This window comes from Neltuma alba, unplaced genomic scaffold, assembly GCF_004799145.2.
Source record: "Neltuma alba isolate B1F8T4 unplaced genomic scaffold, ASM479914v2 tig00005857_pilon, whole genome shotgun sequence".
Classification (NCBI taxonomy): Eukaryota; Viridiplantae; Streptophyta; class Magnoliopsida; order Fabales; family Fabaceae; genus Neltuma; species Neltuma alba.
This window is the reverse complement of record NW_021634257.1, coordinates 326,309-344,982: the sequence shown is the minus strand read 5'-3', so window position 1 is coordinate 344,982 and position 18,674 is coordinate 326,309. Positions and strand designations below refer to the sequence as shown.

The 18,674-nt window shown below is 36.1% G+C and overlaps 1 protein-coding gene and 1 pseudogene across 1 annotated transcript; both read left to right on the top strand.

Annotated features, from left to right (window-relative positions):
- Window positions 1–5,113: 5,113 nt before the first annotated feature.
- On the top strand, window positions 5,114–7,095 carry LOC114748921 (flavonoid 3'-monooxygenase-like; annotated as a pseudogene).
- Window positions 7,096–16,476: 9,381 nt separating this feature from the next.
- Window positions 16,477–18,020, top strand: LOC114748920 (ankyrin repeat-containing protein ITN1-like). Its single transcript, XM_028937384.1, has 2 exons — window positions 16,477–17,088; window positions 17,199–18,020. Exons 1-2 carry the CDS (start codon window positions 16,477–16,479, stop codon window positions 18,018–18,020), a joined length of 1,434 nt encoding a protein of 477 aa, XP_028793217.1.
- The last annotated feature ends 654 nt before the right edge of the window (window positions 18,021–18,674 follow it).

Sequence of the window (18,674 nt, the reverse complement as noted above, 5' to 3'; positions counted from 1 at the left end):
GAACATATTTCCTTTGTGACAAAATAATTCCTTTTTCAGATTTAGCAACTTCTATCCCAAGGAAATATTTCATTAAACCAAGATCCTTAATCTTAAAATGTCTGTGCAAAAAATCCTTAGTTTTACTAATGCCAAATTCTGTACTCCCAGTTATCAATAAGTCATCCACATATACTAGAATAAGTACAACCCCATCATCATAATGTTTAATAAAGAGAGAATAATCTGATTTACTTTAAGTAAAACCTCCTTTCTGCAATGATTCAGACAGTTTTTGATTCCACTGTCTTGAAGCCTGCTTTAAACCATAAAGAGATTTATTTAATTTGCAAACCATTTGCTCCCCCTTTCTCTCAAAACCCTGAGGTATTTTCATATAAACTTCCTCATCTAAATCTCCCTGTAAAAAGGCATTATGTACATTCATTTGATAAATATTCCATTTATTTACAGCTGCTAATTTTAGAACCACCCTAACAGTAAACATTTTCACAACAGGGGAAAAGTCTCATGGTAATCGATCCCTTCTCTTTGACTATAGCCTTTAGCCACTAATCTAGCCTTATACTTTTCTATGCTACCATCAGCATTATACTTGATTTTATACACCCATTTGCAACCAATGGGCCTTTTTCCTTTAGGTAAAGGCACTATAGTCCAAGTTCCATTATTTTCCAAAGCATTCATTTCAGCTTGCATGGCCTTAACCCAATCTGGATTTTGAACGGCTTCTTGATAACAGGATGGTTCATTATTTGAATCAAGGGAGGTTAAGAAACACATGTGATCAGGAGACATTAGTGCATAAGATAAATAATCATCAATAGGATATTTACAGTTACTCTTAACAGGATAGTCTGAATCAAACTGTAATAAAGAACAAACATAATCATTAGCCCAGATGGGGGGCCTTCTAGTACGTGTGGACCTATGAGTATGAATCCCATTTCTGTTGTGCACATCATCATCATTATCATTGTTATTATCCTCACTGTTTTCTTCATTAGACATTCTGTTTCCAACGAATTCATTACCACTATTATCTAATTCAGGTTCTTTAACAGATTCTGAATTCTGTTTCTCAAAAGTATCTGATTCAAACCAAAACATAGATCTAATGTCATTACTCAATCCATTTTGAAAGTTTTCTTTAACATCCCTAAAAGGGAATTTATCTTCAATGAAATTCACATGCCTGCTTACAAAAAAATTGTTTTCCTTTAGATTAAGAAGAAGAAAACCCTTCTGGTTATCAGGATATCCTAAAAATATGCTAGGGATTGACCTAGGCTGTAATTTGTCACTGGTCCTTAAGTCAGTCGCATAAGCGAGAGATCCAAAGGTTCTTAGATTGCTTAAATCTGGTTTAGTACCATAGACTCGTTCATAAGGTGTCTGGTACTCCAGTATCCTAGATAGGACCCGATTAAGAATGAAAACAGCCATCTTGACACACTCTCCCCAATACTTGATAGGTATTCCAGATTGGAGAATGAGACTCCTAGTGATCTGCATAATGGTTCTATGTTTTCTTTCCACTACCCCATTTTGTTCTGGAGTATAAGGGCAACTAGTCTGATGAATTATACCCCTTTGCTGGAAATAAGTTTTTAACTGACTGTTAGTAAATTCAGTGCCATTATCACTCCTAATCTTTTTCACAGTGACAGAAAATTGGGTTGAAATATAGGAAATGAAATTCCGAATATGTGATTCTGTTTCACTCTTATGCTTCATTAAAAATATCCAAGTCCCCCTCGAAAAATCATCAACTAAGGTTAAAAAGAATTGAAAACCTTGATGTGTGGGGTTCCTATATGGGCCCCAAACATCAGCATGAATTAAATCAAAACACTTTTTAGACTTGATAACACTAGAGTTAAAGGGGAATTTAGTTTGTTTGGATCGAATACAAATATCACAAGAATGAGAACCTTTATTCATAACAGAATTGTCAGTACATATGGAATCCAAATGCTTAATCACAGACAAAGGTGCATGTCTTAGCCTTCTATGCCATAACAGTATATCATAATCTCTCTTGGAAGTTTTCTCATTTTGAATTACATTGACTGAAATAGGGGTATTGTTGGTGACTTTTAGCACATATAATCCCTTATACTCTCTACCAGTCATCCTGATCCTCCCATCTTGAAGGCCCTGCAGTATACAGAGATCAGGAAAGAAGGCTGCCATGCAATTATTTTCTTTTATAAATCTAGATATGGATATGAGATTAAATGCTAAGCGAGGGGCATAAAGGACATTATGAATAACAATATTATCCGCAACTGTGATAGAACCAGTGTGTGTAACAGAGAGTTTGTCCCCATTTGGTATTTTAATTGAATTAATCGGTCCATTATACAACTCACAATCGTCAAACAATTCAAGTTTTCCAACCATATGAGTAGTAGCACTTGAATCTAGAATCCAGTGTGTGTGAATTTCAATATTATGAGCAGGAGAGGTCAAACCTGTACCGGTTAAAATGTGGACCGTAGGCTCAGTCTCCTTTTTTAGCAACTCCAGGATCTTCTCATATTGATCTTGTGTGAATGTTGGGGCAACCGTGGGTACTGCGTGTCCTTGAGGGTCAACATCTTTGAAGTGATCAGCTCCCCTTTGCTGAGAGTCCCCTTGTTGTCTTCCTCTGTTCCCCTTGAAGCCTGGTGGATATCCCACGAGCTGGAAACAATTTTCTCTGAGGTGTCCCTTCTTGTGACAGTGTGTACACTCCAGTGTACTGTCTCCTCTCCCGCATCCTCGTCCACGTCCCCTTCCCCTTGCAGCCATTGCAAGACCTTCAGTGAGAACGTTCTTATCACGGTAAGACAGGAGGCGTTGGGTTTCATCCTGGACGATCAGTGAGTACGCCTCGTTAACGGATGGGAGAGGGAACATCATCAATATTTGGCCGCAGGCTTGAGAGAAATTCTCGTTGAGCCCCATCAGAAACTGTAATAGCTTCTGTTCTTGAACAGCATCGGAATAGGCTTTGGCGGTCAAACAATTGTAGGACGGAATAGCGATGAGGGCAGCCTACTCTTCCCACAACTCTTTCAATTTCGAGAAATAAACGGTGACAGAATTCGAACCTTGACGGAGCGAGTGAATTTCCCGGTGCAATGCGAAAATTCTTGAACCGCTCTTCTTGTCAAACCGCTCCTTTAGTTCAACCCACACTCCGTGCGCATCTTGAAAGTAGATAATGCCACTGGCGAGTTCTTTGGATATCAAGTTAATCAGCCAGGAGAGGACGACAGCATTGCATCTCTCCCACTGTGGCTAGAGACTCGTTTCTTGGTCGCTTTTCTTGCAAGAACCATCGACGAAACCCAGCTTATGCTTGCCGAGAAGTGCAATTTTCATTGCGCGGGACCACACCGTGTAATTTTTAGTACCGGTGAGAACGTGTGGGATGATTGCCATCCCCTGTGTGTCGGACGGATGCAAATACAGGGGGTGCGAAAACGGGATGCTCTCGGGCGTGACTTTCTCATCTCCCATGGTTCTTACGGCGGAGGATTAGGGTTTCTTTACGCTATTCTTGGCAGGCCGTCGTCAAGGAGCTCTTCTCAGCATCACTCAAACGGCGACGTTTGGCTCTGATGCCATGTTGAACGTACCAACCCGTAATACCCTTCTAAACGCACAGTTTGATCAATCTGAATACTTCATTAAGATCAAAAATGGATTACACATTTGGGCCTACCGAGACCCGTTATATATACAAGTCACAGTAACAAACTAAAATACATTCAGATACGCAACCAGAAACTAATCCTCATGGGCTACGTACGTTCGGGCCCATAACACTAATTGGGCCTACAAAAACTAAACAGGATAATACAAGGAAACAAATGAAACAAGTATTTCAACACTACTTATGATTAAATTGAAATATTGTTTGAGTTTGAGTGTTTGGATTTTAACCATGGAAAATTAACTTCGTGTTATACGAAGTAAACATTTAAAAGGAATTTGGTTTGATAAAGCACAAAAAACGGTTTTTTTAAAAAAAAAAAATTGATCCAAACAGCTTTTTTGGATCACTCGTGTTGTAAAACCAAAGCTACTAATGAATGAAAAAAATTTTATTTTGGGTATAACATCAAATTTGAAGATAACATTAGAGTCTGAAAGCAATAGACTGACTGAAAGTGGAAGATAAAAGAAAGGAAGAGACCTTTATCAACCAGTTGAGCATTTGGGAATGGGAGTGATATAGTTGTTTTCATTGAGCTCTTTAAGAAGATAGCCCCTTTTATAGAAATCAAAGACCATAGCACATACATCTTCTTGGATTGAACTCCAATTTTTCTCAGTCTGGGGAAAAAAAAATCTAGCATGGAAACCCTCCACACTATCGGATGCAAGTTGAAAAACAGCCTCAGCAATTTCTGATTGTGAAAGGGTTTTAACCAACAAAGGTTCATGATGCTTTGGGAGAACTGAAATATCAATATCTTCCAACACAGACCCTTATCAGAGATTCAACAACCAGTCTACAATTGGCATCTTTAACTCTGAAAGTTTTATCACAAATCCTTGCTGTATCGTTGATATCTTTGGAGAGAACTCATTTGACGTTGGACATATTCTTGATAAGGAGTAAAACTGAATAGTATGTACATAAGGAATTACATATAAAGATTTATTTGGTGCTACATCCCATAATCAGGTTAAGATATTGAAGAATTATATCATGAACTTCGAAGAGCTATTGATTATTTGATTAAATTGAATAAAAAGGCACAGGGCCACCAAGCACAACCAAGAGAAGTATTCGACGGATCCGATGTAAGCATTTTAGGGGGACCATTAAGATTAATTTCCACAGCATCTAGAGGTTTATATTTTATTTTATCCGATTATTTGATTGATTTGATAAAACTGGGAAGATGTTACAAGTTTTAAACGGATCCCATCTGAGTCATCCTCCAAATTGTAAAAATTAATAAACTGGCCGGAAGATGTTAAGTTTTAAACGTGGTTTTCGTGGCAATTTCAAAACTGTACGGGTCTCTTTTTTTTTTTTTTCAAAATATTTTCTGTCTATATAATGCCTTTCCCTCTAAACCAGACTTCACACCACAGACCCCTCCGACCGATGGAAATGGAGGTCGCATCATGGCCAGCCATCATTATCCCTTTCCTCTTCTTCCTCATCCTCTTCCGCCGTTTCCGCGGCCGACGATATAACCTGCCTCCGGGACCAAAACCATGGCCTATCATCGGGAACCTCAACGTCATAGGCCCTGTTCCTCACTCCTCCTTATGTGCACTCTCCCAAAGATATGGACCGATTCTGCATCTCAAATTGGGCTTCAAAGACGTCGCCGTCGTATCCTCAGCCGACATCGCTAAAGCCTTCCTCCAAACCCACGGAAACACTTTCTCATCCAGACCAAAAACCACCGCCGGAAAGTACACAGTCTACAATTACTCCGATATTCTCTGGGCTCCCTACGGCCCACGCTGGCGCCAGGCCCGCAAGCTATCCTTCACACAACTATTTTCTCGGAAAAGCCTAGAATCCAGCGAGTATATCAGAAAGGAAGAGATGAAATGTACGTTGAACGAACTTTTCATTTCTTCGGGCAAGGCCGTACTGCTGAGAGATTACCTTTATGCTTTAAACCTAAATATTATAAGTCGTATGGTTCTGGGGAAGAAGTACGTGGAGAAGGATCAGAGTGGGTTTATCAGCTGGGACGAGTTCAGAAGACTGGTGGATGAGTTTTTCGTGCTGAATTCGTTTGGGAATATTGGGGATCTGATCCCTTGGCTCAATTTCTTGGACTTGCAGGGTTACCCAAAGAGAATGAAGGATTTTAGTGTGAAGTTTGATAGGCTTCTGGAGCATGTGTTGAATGAGCACGAAGAGAGGAGAAAAGGGGTTGAGGATTATGTGGCCAAAGACATGGTGGATGTGCTTTTGCAGCTTGCGGAAGACCCCACTCTTGAGGTTAAACTTCAAAGGCACGTAATCAAAGCATTAGCTCAGATATGCCTGTGTATATTCAATTTCGATTCTTTCTACTTTATTTTTCTCTTTTTCCTAATTTCTCTCTTCAACTTATCTATCGTTTAAGCCAAACTTCAATAATTTCTTTTGTTCGTTGTATCTGAATATGCTGTGTTTATCCCAGGCTCATGACTACCTTTTAAGACAAAACTAAGACAATTTGGATTTTTACTCTCTTTTTGTTTTTATTTAATTGTTGGAAGCATAAGGTTTTTTAATGTTATCATGGGATTATCTCTGACGTGTTTGGTCAGAGCAAATAAATTCAATAAAACTTTTATCATTGCTAATAAGGCATACGGTCGATGGACATAAATTCAACAGGATATACAGACATATAATCAAGCCATATGTACTGAACTATTCAGAAGAACAAATGTATACGTGCTCACAATAAGTTAATGACATATGCTTTGTATACTTCTCAGGACCTTGTGATAGCTCCAATGGATACCTCCAATGTAACTGTGGAATGGGCAATGTCAGAGCTATTGAAAAACCCTGAAATCTTAAAGAAGGCCACAGAAGAATTGGACAGAATGATCGGACGAGACAGATGGGTAGAAGAGGAAGACATAGTGAACTTGCCTTATGTTGAAGCTATTTTCAAAGAAACATTGAGACTTCACCCTCCGGTGCCTATGTTGCCTCCGACGACGTCATCCATAGATGGCGACTCCAAAGTTTCAGGGTATGACATCCCGAAAGGGACCCAAGTGATCGTCAATGTCTGGGCTATTGGTAGAGACCCTGCAATATGGGACAACCCTAGTGAGTTTTAACCACAGAGATTCATAGATAAAGATATTGATGTGACAGGACGCCACTTTGAGTTATTGCCATTTGGGGCTGGAAGAAGGATCTGCCCTGGTTATCCTCTTGCTCTTAAGGTTGTTCATGTAAGCTTGGCCAATTTGGTGCACGGCTTCTCATGGAGCCTGCCGGATCATATGAAAGAGGAGGACGTAAACATGGATGAAATTCCAAGGCTTACTAGTGTCAGAAAACAACCACTTGAAGCTGTTATTAGGCCTAGACTTTCATCCCTTGGTCTTTACCTCTAGTGATTGTGCATAAGCAAGCAAAATAAACACTTAAGGACGCATAATAATATAGTAATGAAAATTAAGAAACCTATCAACTAGCGCCGTTAATGTTTCCATTTTAATTTTATAGCTGGCAGGGGCTGGGGCCACTAATATCGCGAATGGAATTTTTTTTTTTTTTTTAAGTGTGGTGGTCTGTGTGATTGGAGAATTGTCATTTAGCCTCTTGTTATTGTGGAATGTAAAAGCATATGGTCAAATGAATAAAAAATTATTACTTGATAGTAAATTTCCTGTGAACTAGTGATCCGCTGTTTTGGTATACAATCCAAGTAGGGTTTGGATTAGTAATAATGAGAATTTCCAACTCAACTCGATGAATTGTTCAATTTTATGTTTGAATTCTTTTTTTAAAAATTGGATTTTAATCTACTTATGAAAATAAATAAATAACGGATCAAATTAAATATCACTTGAAAATCTTCAGCCTGGAGCCTGAGAAATTTACTTAAGATCATTCCTAAACCATCACTAACAATTATCGAATAATTAAACTCAATTACCGATAGCTAATAGGGAAAAAATCGAGATGTTACAACGGAGAGTGCAGTGAAGAGAGAAGACGATAAAATATCTTCGGCTGCTTATTGGTTGTTTGATTGCAAAATTTGATAGGTTCATGCCAAAAAGTATATACTCCGGTCCTAAATATAAGACCCTTATACTAGTATATATAAGGGTCTTATATTTAGGACTGGAGGAGTAATTTTTTTTTTTTGACAAAATGAACCCAAAGTTGTTGTCTTATACAGAAGGTATTAAATTATTAGTTGACTTTCAGCGTTTGGTTTCCAAAATTTTTAGAACGAATGGGGGAAAAATCTTGAGAATCTCATGAATATCCCATCACGCATAAAAGTCAAGAAGAAAAAGCTTGTTGTCCCCCTCTATGGCGTCATCCCGCCGGCAAGGCACTGTTTCAATTATCATCACGTTGAAGAATATATTGAGTTGTGATTGAAAATTGGGAGTAATCTATTCTATACATAAAATTAAAATAATAATAATCATTTTTGTGCTTTCATTTTAAAAAAATGAGGATAAATATCCTGCTGACCTACTCGCTCCTCCAAACTTCCCAACCCTCGCACGCAAGCTTCAAATGCATAAAAGCAATTACTCATACCTTAAATACAATGAGCAAAAAATGTGAACTTTTTCATTTATGTTGACTCATACAGAAGCATGTGATTAGCGATGAAATTTAATGACGAAATTTTTATTTAGAGACAAAATTAGTGATGGATTAGTATGGAATCGAATTAGCAACGAAATTAGCGACGGAATTTTTTCCATCACTAATTCTTCTATCACTAATTGGATTAGCGATGGAATTTCAATATTCTAATATGTTTTCCACTTTGAAAAACTGTAACTTGTGTGTTTTTTCAACTATAAAAGTGATTTCGCGGTGAATTATAATTAAGGTCTTTATTTCTATATGTAACTTGTGTGTTTTTTCAACAACGCACGCATCTCTTGTCCAATAATGATGATGCAGAACTAGGTCCATTCATAAATCATAAAATAAATGCTTCCATTTTTTTTAAAATATTCATATATATAACATTAAATTATATATCATTTCATAACTTAAGTAAATTAGTTTTGAGAAAATGATAGATATGAAAGATAAAATAGATTGAAATTTTATATTTAAAATCAAATTCAATTCTCTAACTAGTTCTAGTATTAGAAGCAACAGGGAATACATTAATTTATCTATAGCCGGTCTAATTAATTATGGTTAGACCAGTCATTAAATTATAAACTTGGGCCTATAACGAGTGATCCTTTTTTTCCCCCAAAAAAAACATTTTAACTTTTCACTTGAGATATGAGGATGGCAACACAATGGCCTTCATGTATAGGGCAGTCATTTTGTCTCTTTGCTAGCCCACAATAGTAGGTGCATTGCTATCGTTATTGAGTATTATTTAGTATATGACAAAACTGAAAAAGACTTGAAAGAAAAATCAAATAAAAATAACAATTATGTCTTATTTCAAAATACACTTCTAATTAAATAATGAAAAGAATTTAATTCAATGGAATGCTTGTATATTGATCGTGGAAAATGCAGAGTGGCGCCTTATTCAAACAAGATTGTCAATTATGAGTGGCATGATACCTAACTTCTATCGAAATTGGACATTTAAAAAAATATTAATACTTATATATGTTAGATACCATGTCCAATATAATTCTTAAAGTTAAGAATGAATATTATGCTTTGTATTTTAGGGTCACAGTCTCTAAATTCATCGTTCCATATATAATATTACAAAACATATTTAGCTTTCTTTGAGTATTATTTATGAGGGTAACATGCTAATAAATACCACGCACTTTAATTTAGCTTCAAAACTAAGGGACCAAAGTAAATTTGTGTAAGGTAACAAGTAATAGATTATTCGCTGCAGATATTTTGTTTTGTCGTATGATCAATATTTAATCAAAGCAACGTTTTTGAAAAGGATTCTCAATCAATTACACAATTAAAAATATCCAAATGCGTTGCCCAATTTGTTCGTCATCATGGACCATCTTTCCTTGAGCCTTTTCTACTTGTCCGTACCTAAGTGGATAATAGTTCATTTGTTTTTATCACTTTTAATTAGAATTATTACTTATTACTATCTTTGGTTCTTAATATAAAAATTAGTTAACTAATTTGAGTATATTAAGAAAATTAGTTAAGTTAGTTATTTATAATAAATAGGTATTTTCTTTCCTAATATATCCTTGCTAATTAAGTGTACTAGCTGGAATTATCATTATTATAAGTATGACCTTAAGGGAAAAAAAGATAAATATAAGAGATAAAGTTTATTGGAATCTTATATTTAGGACAAAAATAAAAGTTAAATGAACTCTTATACTAAGGACCAGCAATAATGACATAGAAGTTATCTTAAACTAGTTCTGAAATAACTTGGAAGAGATGGAGATGTAGAAGATGAGATTATGAGAACTCCTTACATCTCAGTCATAAACAACTTGGAAATTTCTCAGAACTTGCATTATTTCACATCAATTATATATGCAGCCTATACTTTTTGACAGCAGCAAGAAAGCCGTTTGGACGTTAAATTCTTCACTAACGGAGGCTGCTCACGACTTCCCTTTTCTGGATCATCAAAATGAATGTAACGAACCAGCTTCATAGCAAGATAGTAAGATGGGCTTGGATTATAAGGAGGGTGTTATTGGGCTGATGAACTTGGGCTTAGGCAGAGAAGAGAGATCAAGAAGATATATATAGACGGAGAAATGGCTATGGAGGGTGTGGATTGATTTTGGACTCTTCTCCCTCTGCAGATTCTCTTTCTCCCTCTGAACCTTCTTCTGTCACTTCTTTTCCCTTTTACTGCTATATTTTCTGATTGTACTGGAAAGCTGCTCTGATTTTCTTGTGGTTATTAGCACTATCACTACATAATATTATCCATTCGAATCCATATATGAGCATATTATTCTACTGTGTTTCCTATCTGTCTTTGTGATCGTTACAATGTGTCAACAAGAAAGCAACCGAATGAGCATTCTTTTTGAGGCATCAAAGAAAGGGCATGTATCAGTGTCAACAATCACATATCTTCAAGGCCCTCTCATAGTGAGTCCAACTTTTTCGCTTTTTAGTCTTTCCTAGTAAAATGATTTTCCGATCACTTGTGTTCTGGTTTGGGGTTATTGGGGTTGTTGCTGTGTTGTCCACATTGCGCTTTGCATTTTGGCTAATGAAAAAGGGGAAGAAGAAGTTCAACACCCTCCGGTGATATTTGGTGATCCGGGGAGCGGAATCGAAAATGCATGGTCTATGTGTATTAGATACTGTTACTGTATAACTTTGAGCTTGTGATAAATAAAGTTGTTGATACTGCGTGCCCGAGCTGTCAATTTCACGTTCTTAAATATTTTTCACGAATATATGAAATGAGAAGATGAAATTGAGAGTAGAAAATAAAATTGCTATACACAGAAAAAGTGTTAAATTACAACTTTTGTGTTGTTTCATATCCCACTAATATGACAGTTTAATAATACATTATACTCGAAGCAAATTAGCTGGTCCCACCTGAGGATTTATAACTTGATTACACACTAGCTTATAATTCCTTCTTTTTTCTGAATGAATTTATATCATTCTCTTCCGCATACGAGAGTACAAAGGGCCAAAAATGTTCTGAACTTCATGTTTCTATCAGTCGTACATCAGAAAGAAAAAGAGAGAGAGAGAGCATGACTGTAGGAGCGGAAATATTAGAGGATATAAAGTACCCCTCTCCTACGCTAAATAAAACTCATTTTATAGTGTAATTTACACTATAAAATAAATATTATCTTTAGAACCGGATGGGTAATAATTAATTTAGAAAAGACGAAACCTATAAGAACTTGTCTTTCAGCAATATGTCCTCTTTATGAATGAGTGGTGACATGAATGTTTGGTCACATGGTAACAGCCAGACTTTAATAATTGAGGAACACAAGAAGAGGAGGGGAGAGCAAGAGATAAATTAAAGAGAGATTAAAAATCATACTTAATTCTTATCGGGGGAAAAAAAATCATATTAAAGTTGGTAAGCAATAAAGCTGTTATATTATCCCTGCAGCCTTTCCCTTTCCAAACTCTACATTTCCATTTCATCAAGCATGGTCACTGATTTTTATATATCCAACGGTACCCTCATTTCTACTAGTTTTCAAGAAACGGAGGAATTAATCTTCAGGTGTCTTAACTTTCTCCAAGCCAACTTCTAACAAAAAATTATATCAATTCGTTAGATTTCATAGCAAGGGTCAGTTTCTGAGTATCAACATTGATACTTCATCTATTTAATTGGATATATTAAAGCAATTATTCCAGTTGAAAGTTCAATAAATTATAGCTTTTTTCGCCAGCAATAAGTTATAGCTATTTAATTGATACTCCATGGAGTACTTTTATTTTCCAACCTTTCATTTTTTATCACCTATGAGGAGAGTTGTTGTATAAATAATAATTAAATCGTAGTTGACTCAGTCAATATATCCGCTGTCAACATGGGAAATATATAAGCGATCGATATCCCCTGTTCACATTTTATAAATTGTGCCACATAACATGAATAAGATACTACCTTCAGTCCTTAATATAAAAGCTAATAGACTAATTTGAGTAGATTGAGAAAATTAGGTGAATTAATTATTTGTAATAACTAAGTGTTATCTTTTCTCACTACAAAAAAAAAAAAGACTTTAGGCGACGACTTTCGGCGGCGACAAAAAAAGTCACCGCCGAAAATGGACTTTCAGTGGCGATATTAAAAAGTCGCCGCTGAAACTAAGACTTTCAGCAGTGACTTTTTTTGAGTCGCCGCTAAAAGTAGACTTTCAGTGGGGCCTTAGTGTCGCCGCTAAAAATGAACCCAGTGATTATGCTCAAAGGTATACTTTCAGCGGCGACAAAAAAAGTCGCTGCTGAAAGTGGACTTTCAGTGGTGACATTAAAAAGTCTCCACTTAAGGTTTGACTTTCAGCGGCAAGAATAAAATGTTGCCGTTGAAAGTCTACTTTCAGCAGTGACTTTATAATGTCGCGCTGAAAGTGTAATACAATAATATATATTTTATTTTACAATAGTAATAAACAAATTTAATTCGGTTCAGCAGCAAGAAGATTGTACACAAAAGGAGGTGGTCACAAGTTCGAACCTTGAAGAAGACACATTTAAAGTGAAAATATTTAGACGATGATGTGGCGGGGAGGAGTGATGTGGCAATGACATGGAGGTGGCTAGTGATGATGTGGCACCTGGTCGATGATGAGGTGGAGATGGCTAGTGATGACGTGGCGGCCGGTGATGATGACGTGACGGCTGGTGGTGATGATGTGGTGTTGGTAAAGCCAATTGTTCTTCGGCATCACTTTCAGTCGCCGTTGAAAATTCTTTTAGCGGTGACATTATTATCGCCGCCGAAACTGTCTTTTAGTAGCGACAAATGTCACCGCTAAAACTTCCAAAAGTCGCCGCTGAAAGTGTCTTTCAGCGACGACCTTTTTAGTCGCCGCTGAAAGTTTTCAACCACGGCTGCTACGGCAATGACTTTTCAGCAGTGACTTTTATATTTTCAGCGGTGACTTTTTGTCACTGCTAAAAGTCAATTTTTTTGTAGTGTCTATAATACTCCTCCGGTCCTTAATATAGGACCCAATTCTTGAGTTGGTTTTGATTCTAAATATAAAATCCATTTCTCATATTTATCAATTTTCTCTAAATTACCCCTATAGATACTCCCTCAACCATAATCAAATAGAAGAGGGATAGGGGGTATTAAAAAAGATGATTATGGTATTTTAGGAAAAATGTGTCACTTTTCTTATAATTAACTAACTTACCTAACTTCTTTAATCTAATCAAATTAGTTAAATGGGTCTTATATTAAGGACCGGAGGAGTACCTTTATTAATCATGTGTATTAGTGAGAACTACGATTGATAAAATATTTAACATGTGCAACTATTACAAGCTACTTTAGGAAAAAATAGATAAATATAAGAGAAAAAGTCAACTAGGATCTTATAGAACTAAATTGAATACCAAACTAGTTTCCATTTTGGTTTAAAATGTGAGAAAATTCGTGATGCATAGGAAAGTGCATTATTTATAAACAAAATTCATTCTGATTTTTATGTTATCCCTAATCTAGATTAATATATTTTATAAACAAGACTAACGCATTTTTTTACATTTTGGATGTATGAGTTTATCCCAATGCATCCAAACGAAGTCAAGTCATTAAGTGCCCTCAAACTGTATCGGTCTCTGTCAGTCCGTTATTTACTGCCATGATGGAATCTTATATCCCATTTGATACGAAGCATTAAAAATAAGGGATGGAGATTGAGATTAAAAGTGTAAAACTATATTAAAAGAATGTTTAGTATGAGTAATTATATTATACTTGGGATTAGACAAACCCATATATATGAGATTGGAGAATACCATGAGGGGAGGTGGTATTCTCCAATCCTATCTATATGGGATTGTCTAATCCCATATGATAAGAAAGCACTTATGCTAAGCATCCTTTTAACATATATTTTCAATCACAATCCCAATCTTTATCTCTTATTTTTAATACTCCGTACCAAACGTAAATTTAGTTCCTTGGTCCCCATGTAAAACGTTGGGCCGATTTTTGCCCAGAACAATGACAAACTTTTAATTTTGAAATTTAGGCGCTTGATTCTCTCGTAATTCATTGTGACATCGGTTTTTTTTTTTTATAAATAAGATTTTGAACTACAAAATACAGATATTTTTTCTTCAATAATTTTCATTGGGCAAAAAATATTTTCTCACGGATATATTCTAAGATAAAATCTTCTCTCAGATTGTCCATGACAAAACAACATTACTTACAATCTATTTCTCTCGCATTTTGAATCGTGAGAAATTCTTACCATGTTTTCTGAGTTTCTCATGGATATGATTTTGGCAATGAGAAAACTCTGATTTTCTTGTAGTATTGGAGGAATTTATTGTTAAATTTAGACAAATAAAAAAGTTATTAACACGAAGTTGAAAGAAGATTCGATGATTTTTTTTTTAATAAAAAATGTTAATATAATACTCCCTCCAATCTATGATATAAGAAGTTGGTTAATTTTTTTGACATGCTAAGAAATGAAAGTTTAGTCATTAAATTTGTCCGGAAATAATAGAGTTTTCTTATTTTCTGCCTTTAATGTTACACTTTTATTGTATCTCATATTTCTCTTCTTCTTTTTTTCCCATATTTAATGGAGACGAAAATAAAAAAAATCACATTAATTATCTTAATAACGTTTATATGGTGTACCATATTTTTCTTCAACTAATGTCTTATATTATGAACTATCATGCATCTAATACTATTTTGTCAATTATCAAAGGCAAGTGGGGAGCAAATTCTCCACAGAAAAATGGGAAACGATGAGATCGAAGGGGCATATCTCATCTTCATTATAACGTCAACTGTCAAACGTAAGTGGGGCAAATTCTTCAAACGTAATTCATTGGTTAGATGGAGGCAATAATTCAAGTTGAAAATCCTGATATGGTGAGCCACACCCTTTGTTCCTTCATATTCATACCTCTCATTTGTTATCTATTGAAGATGCCCTTATCTGCATGGTGCATTAGACGGGGGACCTGCAATTATTCTAACTTAATTGGTATAAAGAGTCAATTTTTCATTTTAATATAAGGGAACAAATCAATTCGTTAAGACAATGATTTTAATTGAAAGTTCAACGGTCCCATATTCTTCTACCTCACTTATATATTCCATCTATTCCTTTTTATAATATCCAAAGTTTTTAATCCTTTCGTTCATTTTTATAAGATTTGCTTTGGGGTTAACTGAGATTAAATTTTTTTTTTATCAATTTTACTCCTAATTAATTTTTCCCATACATTGTCTTTTATCATTTTTCTCATTATTACTCTTTCATTTAACCTCTTATAAATAAAGGCACATTTGGAAAAAAAAATATTTCTTACATATTTATTTCTTTTATTAATTTTAACAGTTTTAAAACAATATACGATATAATTATAAATGGAACAAATCAATAATTGTTAGAGCTTAGGACGGTCTTTTTAAGTTGAAAGTTCAATTAGGGTGAGCTGTGTGGTTGATTTCGTGCCTCTCGTTTCCTACTCTATATTCCTTAGTAGTTTGGATTAACTTTGATATTTTGGTACGTCAATTAATTCGTTAGATGAAGGCAATCATCTAAGTTAAAAAGTTAAACTATGGTAAATGACTAAATGCTACTTGATAATGACAGTACATAAGTACTGATATTCATTCCAACATCTTGCTTCTAACAGCTACCTAGCAAATAATATACGTAGAAAGTACAACAGAAGTGGGATGGTGAATTAGCTTCTTTCTTTCTTATAAATTTACATGAAAATATAGGGATTGATAGATATTGTTTCCTTTATATTAATAGAGATTATAATAAGCATAATCTGGATTAAATCGTGGGATGTTAACTGAGAATTCCGTTGTAAATTGTATAGCTGGTGGCGTTATCGAATAATGCCTCCCTTACAGCTAATGGCATGTTGGTCATAGTGAGGCAAGGACATATATATACGTGGCGTGTCTCTCTTTCTTAGTTATTCTGAGTTAAGTCATGCTGATGCCTCCCCTATGAAGTATTGTGGGGTCCCTATAATACTGGGTTTGAAATCTTTTGGAAGCATGTCATAATAAAAATTACAAAAACATATGTGAAATGAAGCGATTGGTCTATAAATAGGTCACAAGCAAACGCAGATATGTACATCAACAGCCGAAGATGGAAATTACTAATAACAATGAAGAAGAGAGACGAATGAGGGATCTATACAAGGCAGCACAAGAAGGCCGTGTTTCAACTTTGAACACACTACTCCAGCAAGACCCATTGATCTTGCACAGACTTAGTTCCCAAACAACCTTCTTTGAAACTCCTTTACACGTATCAACTTTACTTGGCCATCTCGAGTTTACCAGAACCCTTCTTGCTCGCTGCCCCAAACTCGCCCTTGAGTCGGACTCATCTCAACGCACGCCTCTTCACTTGGCTTCCGCACGAGGCCACATGCACACTGTGAAGGAACTGTTGCAAGCCGGGGGAGAGGCATGTTTGGTTCATGACCAAGAACACAGAATCCCGCTGCACCATGCAGTTATGAGAGGCAGAAGAGACGTTGTGTTGGAGCTGATTACAGCATCGCCAGAGTCTTTGAGGTTACATGATGACAAGGGGAAAACTATTTTCCACTTGTGTGTGATGTACAACCGGTTGGATATCTTGAAAGATCTGGTGAAATTGGATACTGATGGCACCCACGAGCTGCTCATTAAGGGAGACTTGGATGGCAAAAATACCGTTCTCCATTTGGCTATCATGTTGAAGCAAGTTGAGGTACTCATTTCTTACTCTTTCATGTTTGTGTTTCCATCCTTTTCTGGTTCTGCTATGTATAAGTCACAAGCATAACATATTATATTTGCTGCTTGTTCGTTGTTGTTTAGACTGTGAGTTACCTCATTTCAATTCAAACAATAATATCAGAAGCATTGAACTTGAAGAACGACATGGGTTATACTGCGACGGATATTGTTGAGCGAAGTCCCAAGGACTCCAAGAGCCTTGAAATACAAGTCATATTGATGGACCGTGGAATCAAAAGCCGAAGAAAAGAAAGGATTGATGGTGTTGCGAGCCAAGAGGAGAGATGTAGGAAAGAGAAGTGGTCGTGGAGATATGTTTTGGAAACTATAGACCAATGGCTTGTGTATAATGGGGATTGGCTAGAAGACATGAGGGGGAATCTCAGCACGGTGGCTACTGTCATCTCAACCATGACCTTTCAAACTGTACTTAGCCCTCGAGGAATAAGACCGAACGATCCCCTTGGCTGCTTGCCGTACAAAGATGAGTCTGAGCATGATAAAGGCTCTTCGGGACAATGTCCCGGGGAGGCCATGCTTGCTTATCGTCAAACACATGTCTTTAGCCTCTTCATAATGTACAATACCATCTCTTTTGTGACATCTCTGTGTGTTGCCCTCTTGCTTGTGAGTGGGGTTCCTCTCAAACATAGATTTGTGATGTGGCTGCTATCTATAGGCATGGGTATAAGTATCACGTACCTCACAAATGCTTATGCTGTTGGCCTCGTCCTTATCACCCCGGACGTTCATGATATCGATCAAGTGATGACCATATCCTCTTGGATTTTTAATGCTTTGCGTGCACTGACCGTTGTATACAGCATGGTGATATTTGTTATATGGGTAGTGAAGAAACTGAAGGCAAAGGCAGGCAAACAACTTTCGCAAGTAGTCCAGTGACCACACGGCTAATAATGCTGGACATGATCTCAATCAATTCATGCGTCTTTGGTGTGTACAACTTTTAATTTCAGGGGTTGATTACTGTTAATGTTCTCTGTGTACGCATAAATACACACACACACACACACATATATATATGCACTTAAGTATTATATTTATATTCAATGAATGGCTTGTGTTTTAATTTAGATGTTTTCAGTTCTGTCTTCCTCATCTTCCCTACTCAGCTCATGCATCCTCATCATCATACAAGTTGTGTCTCACGCTTCAAATTTTGAAGGTAGTCCTACTTTAGCGTATGAGAAACCTTCTTTTCCCCATGAAAATTCCTCTTCATCATTTCATTTCAATGATGATGTATAAACCATTTATACAGTGATATGTATAAACTAACGCTTCTTGATATGGATCACCACTACCTTGTATAGATTAAGAAAAGAAAGAACAACTAACTTTCAGTTTAGATACAGAGAAACATAAGATCTATTATTTTTTAAAGATTTTTTCTGTACTCTCTCCTCGCCGTTTTTCTCTATCCAAATGAAAGTTGTTTAGATCATTAAATTATGAAAAAAAGTTTCCAAATAAATTTGCTTACACTATCATATTGCTATCAGTAGTGACTATTGAATCTATTCGGACAGCGCCTTG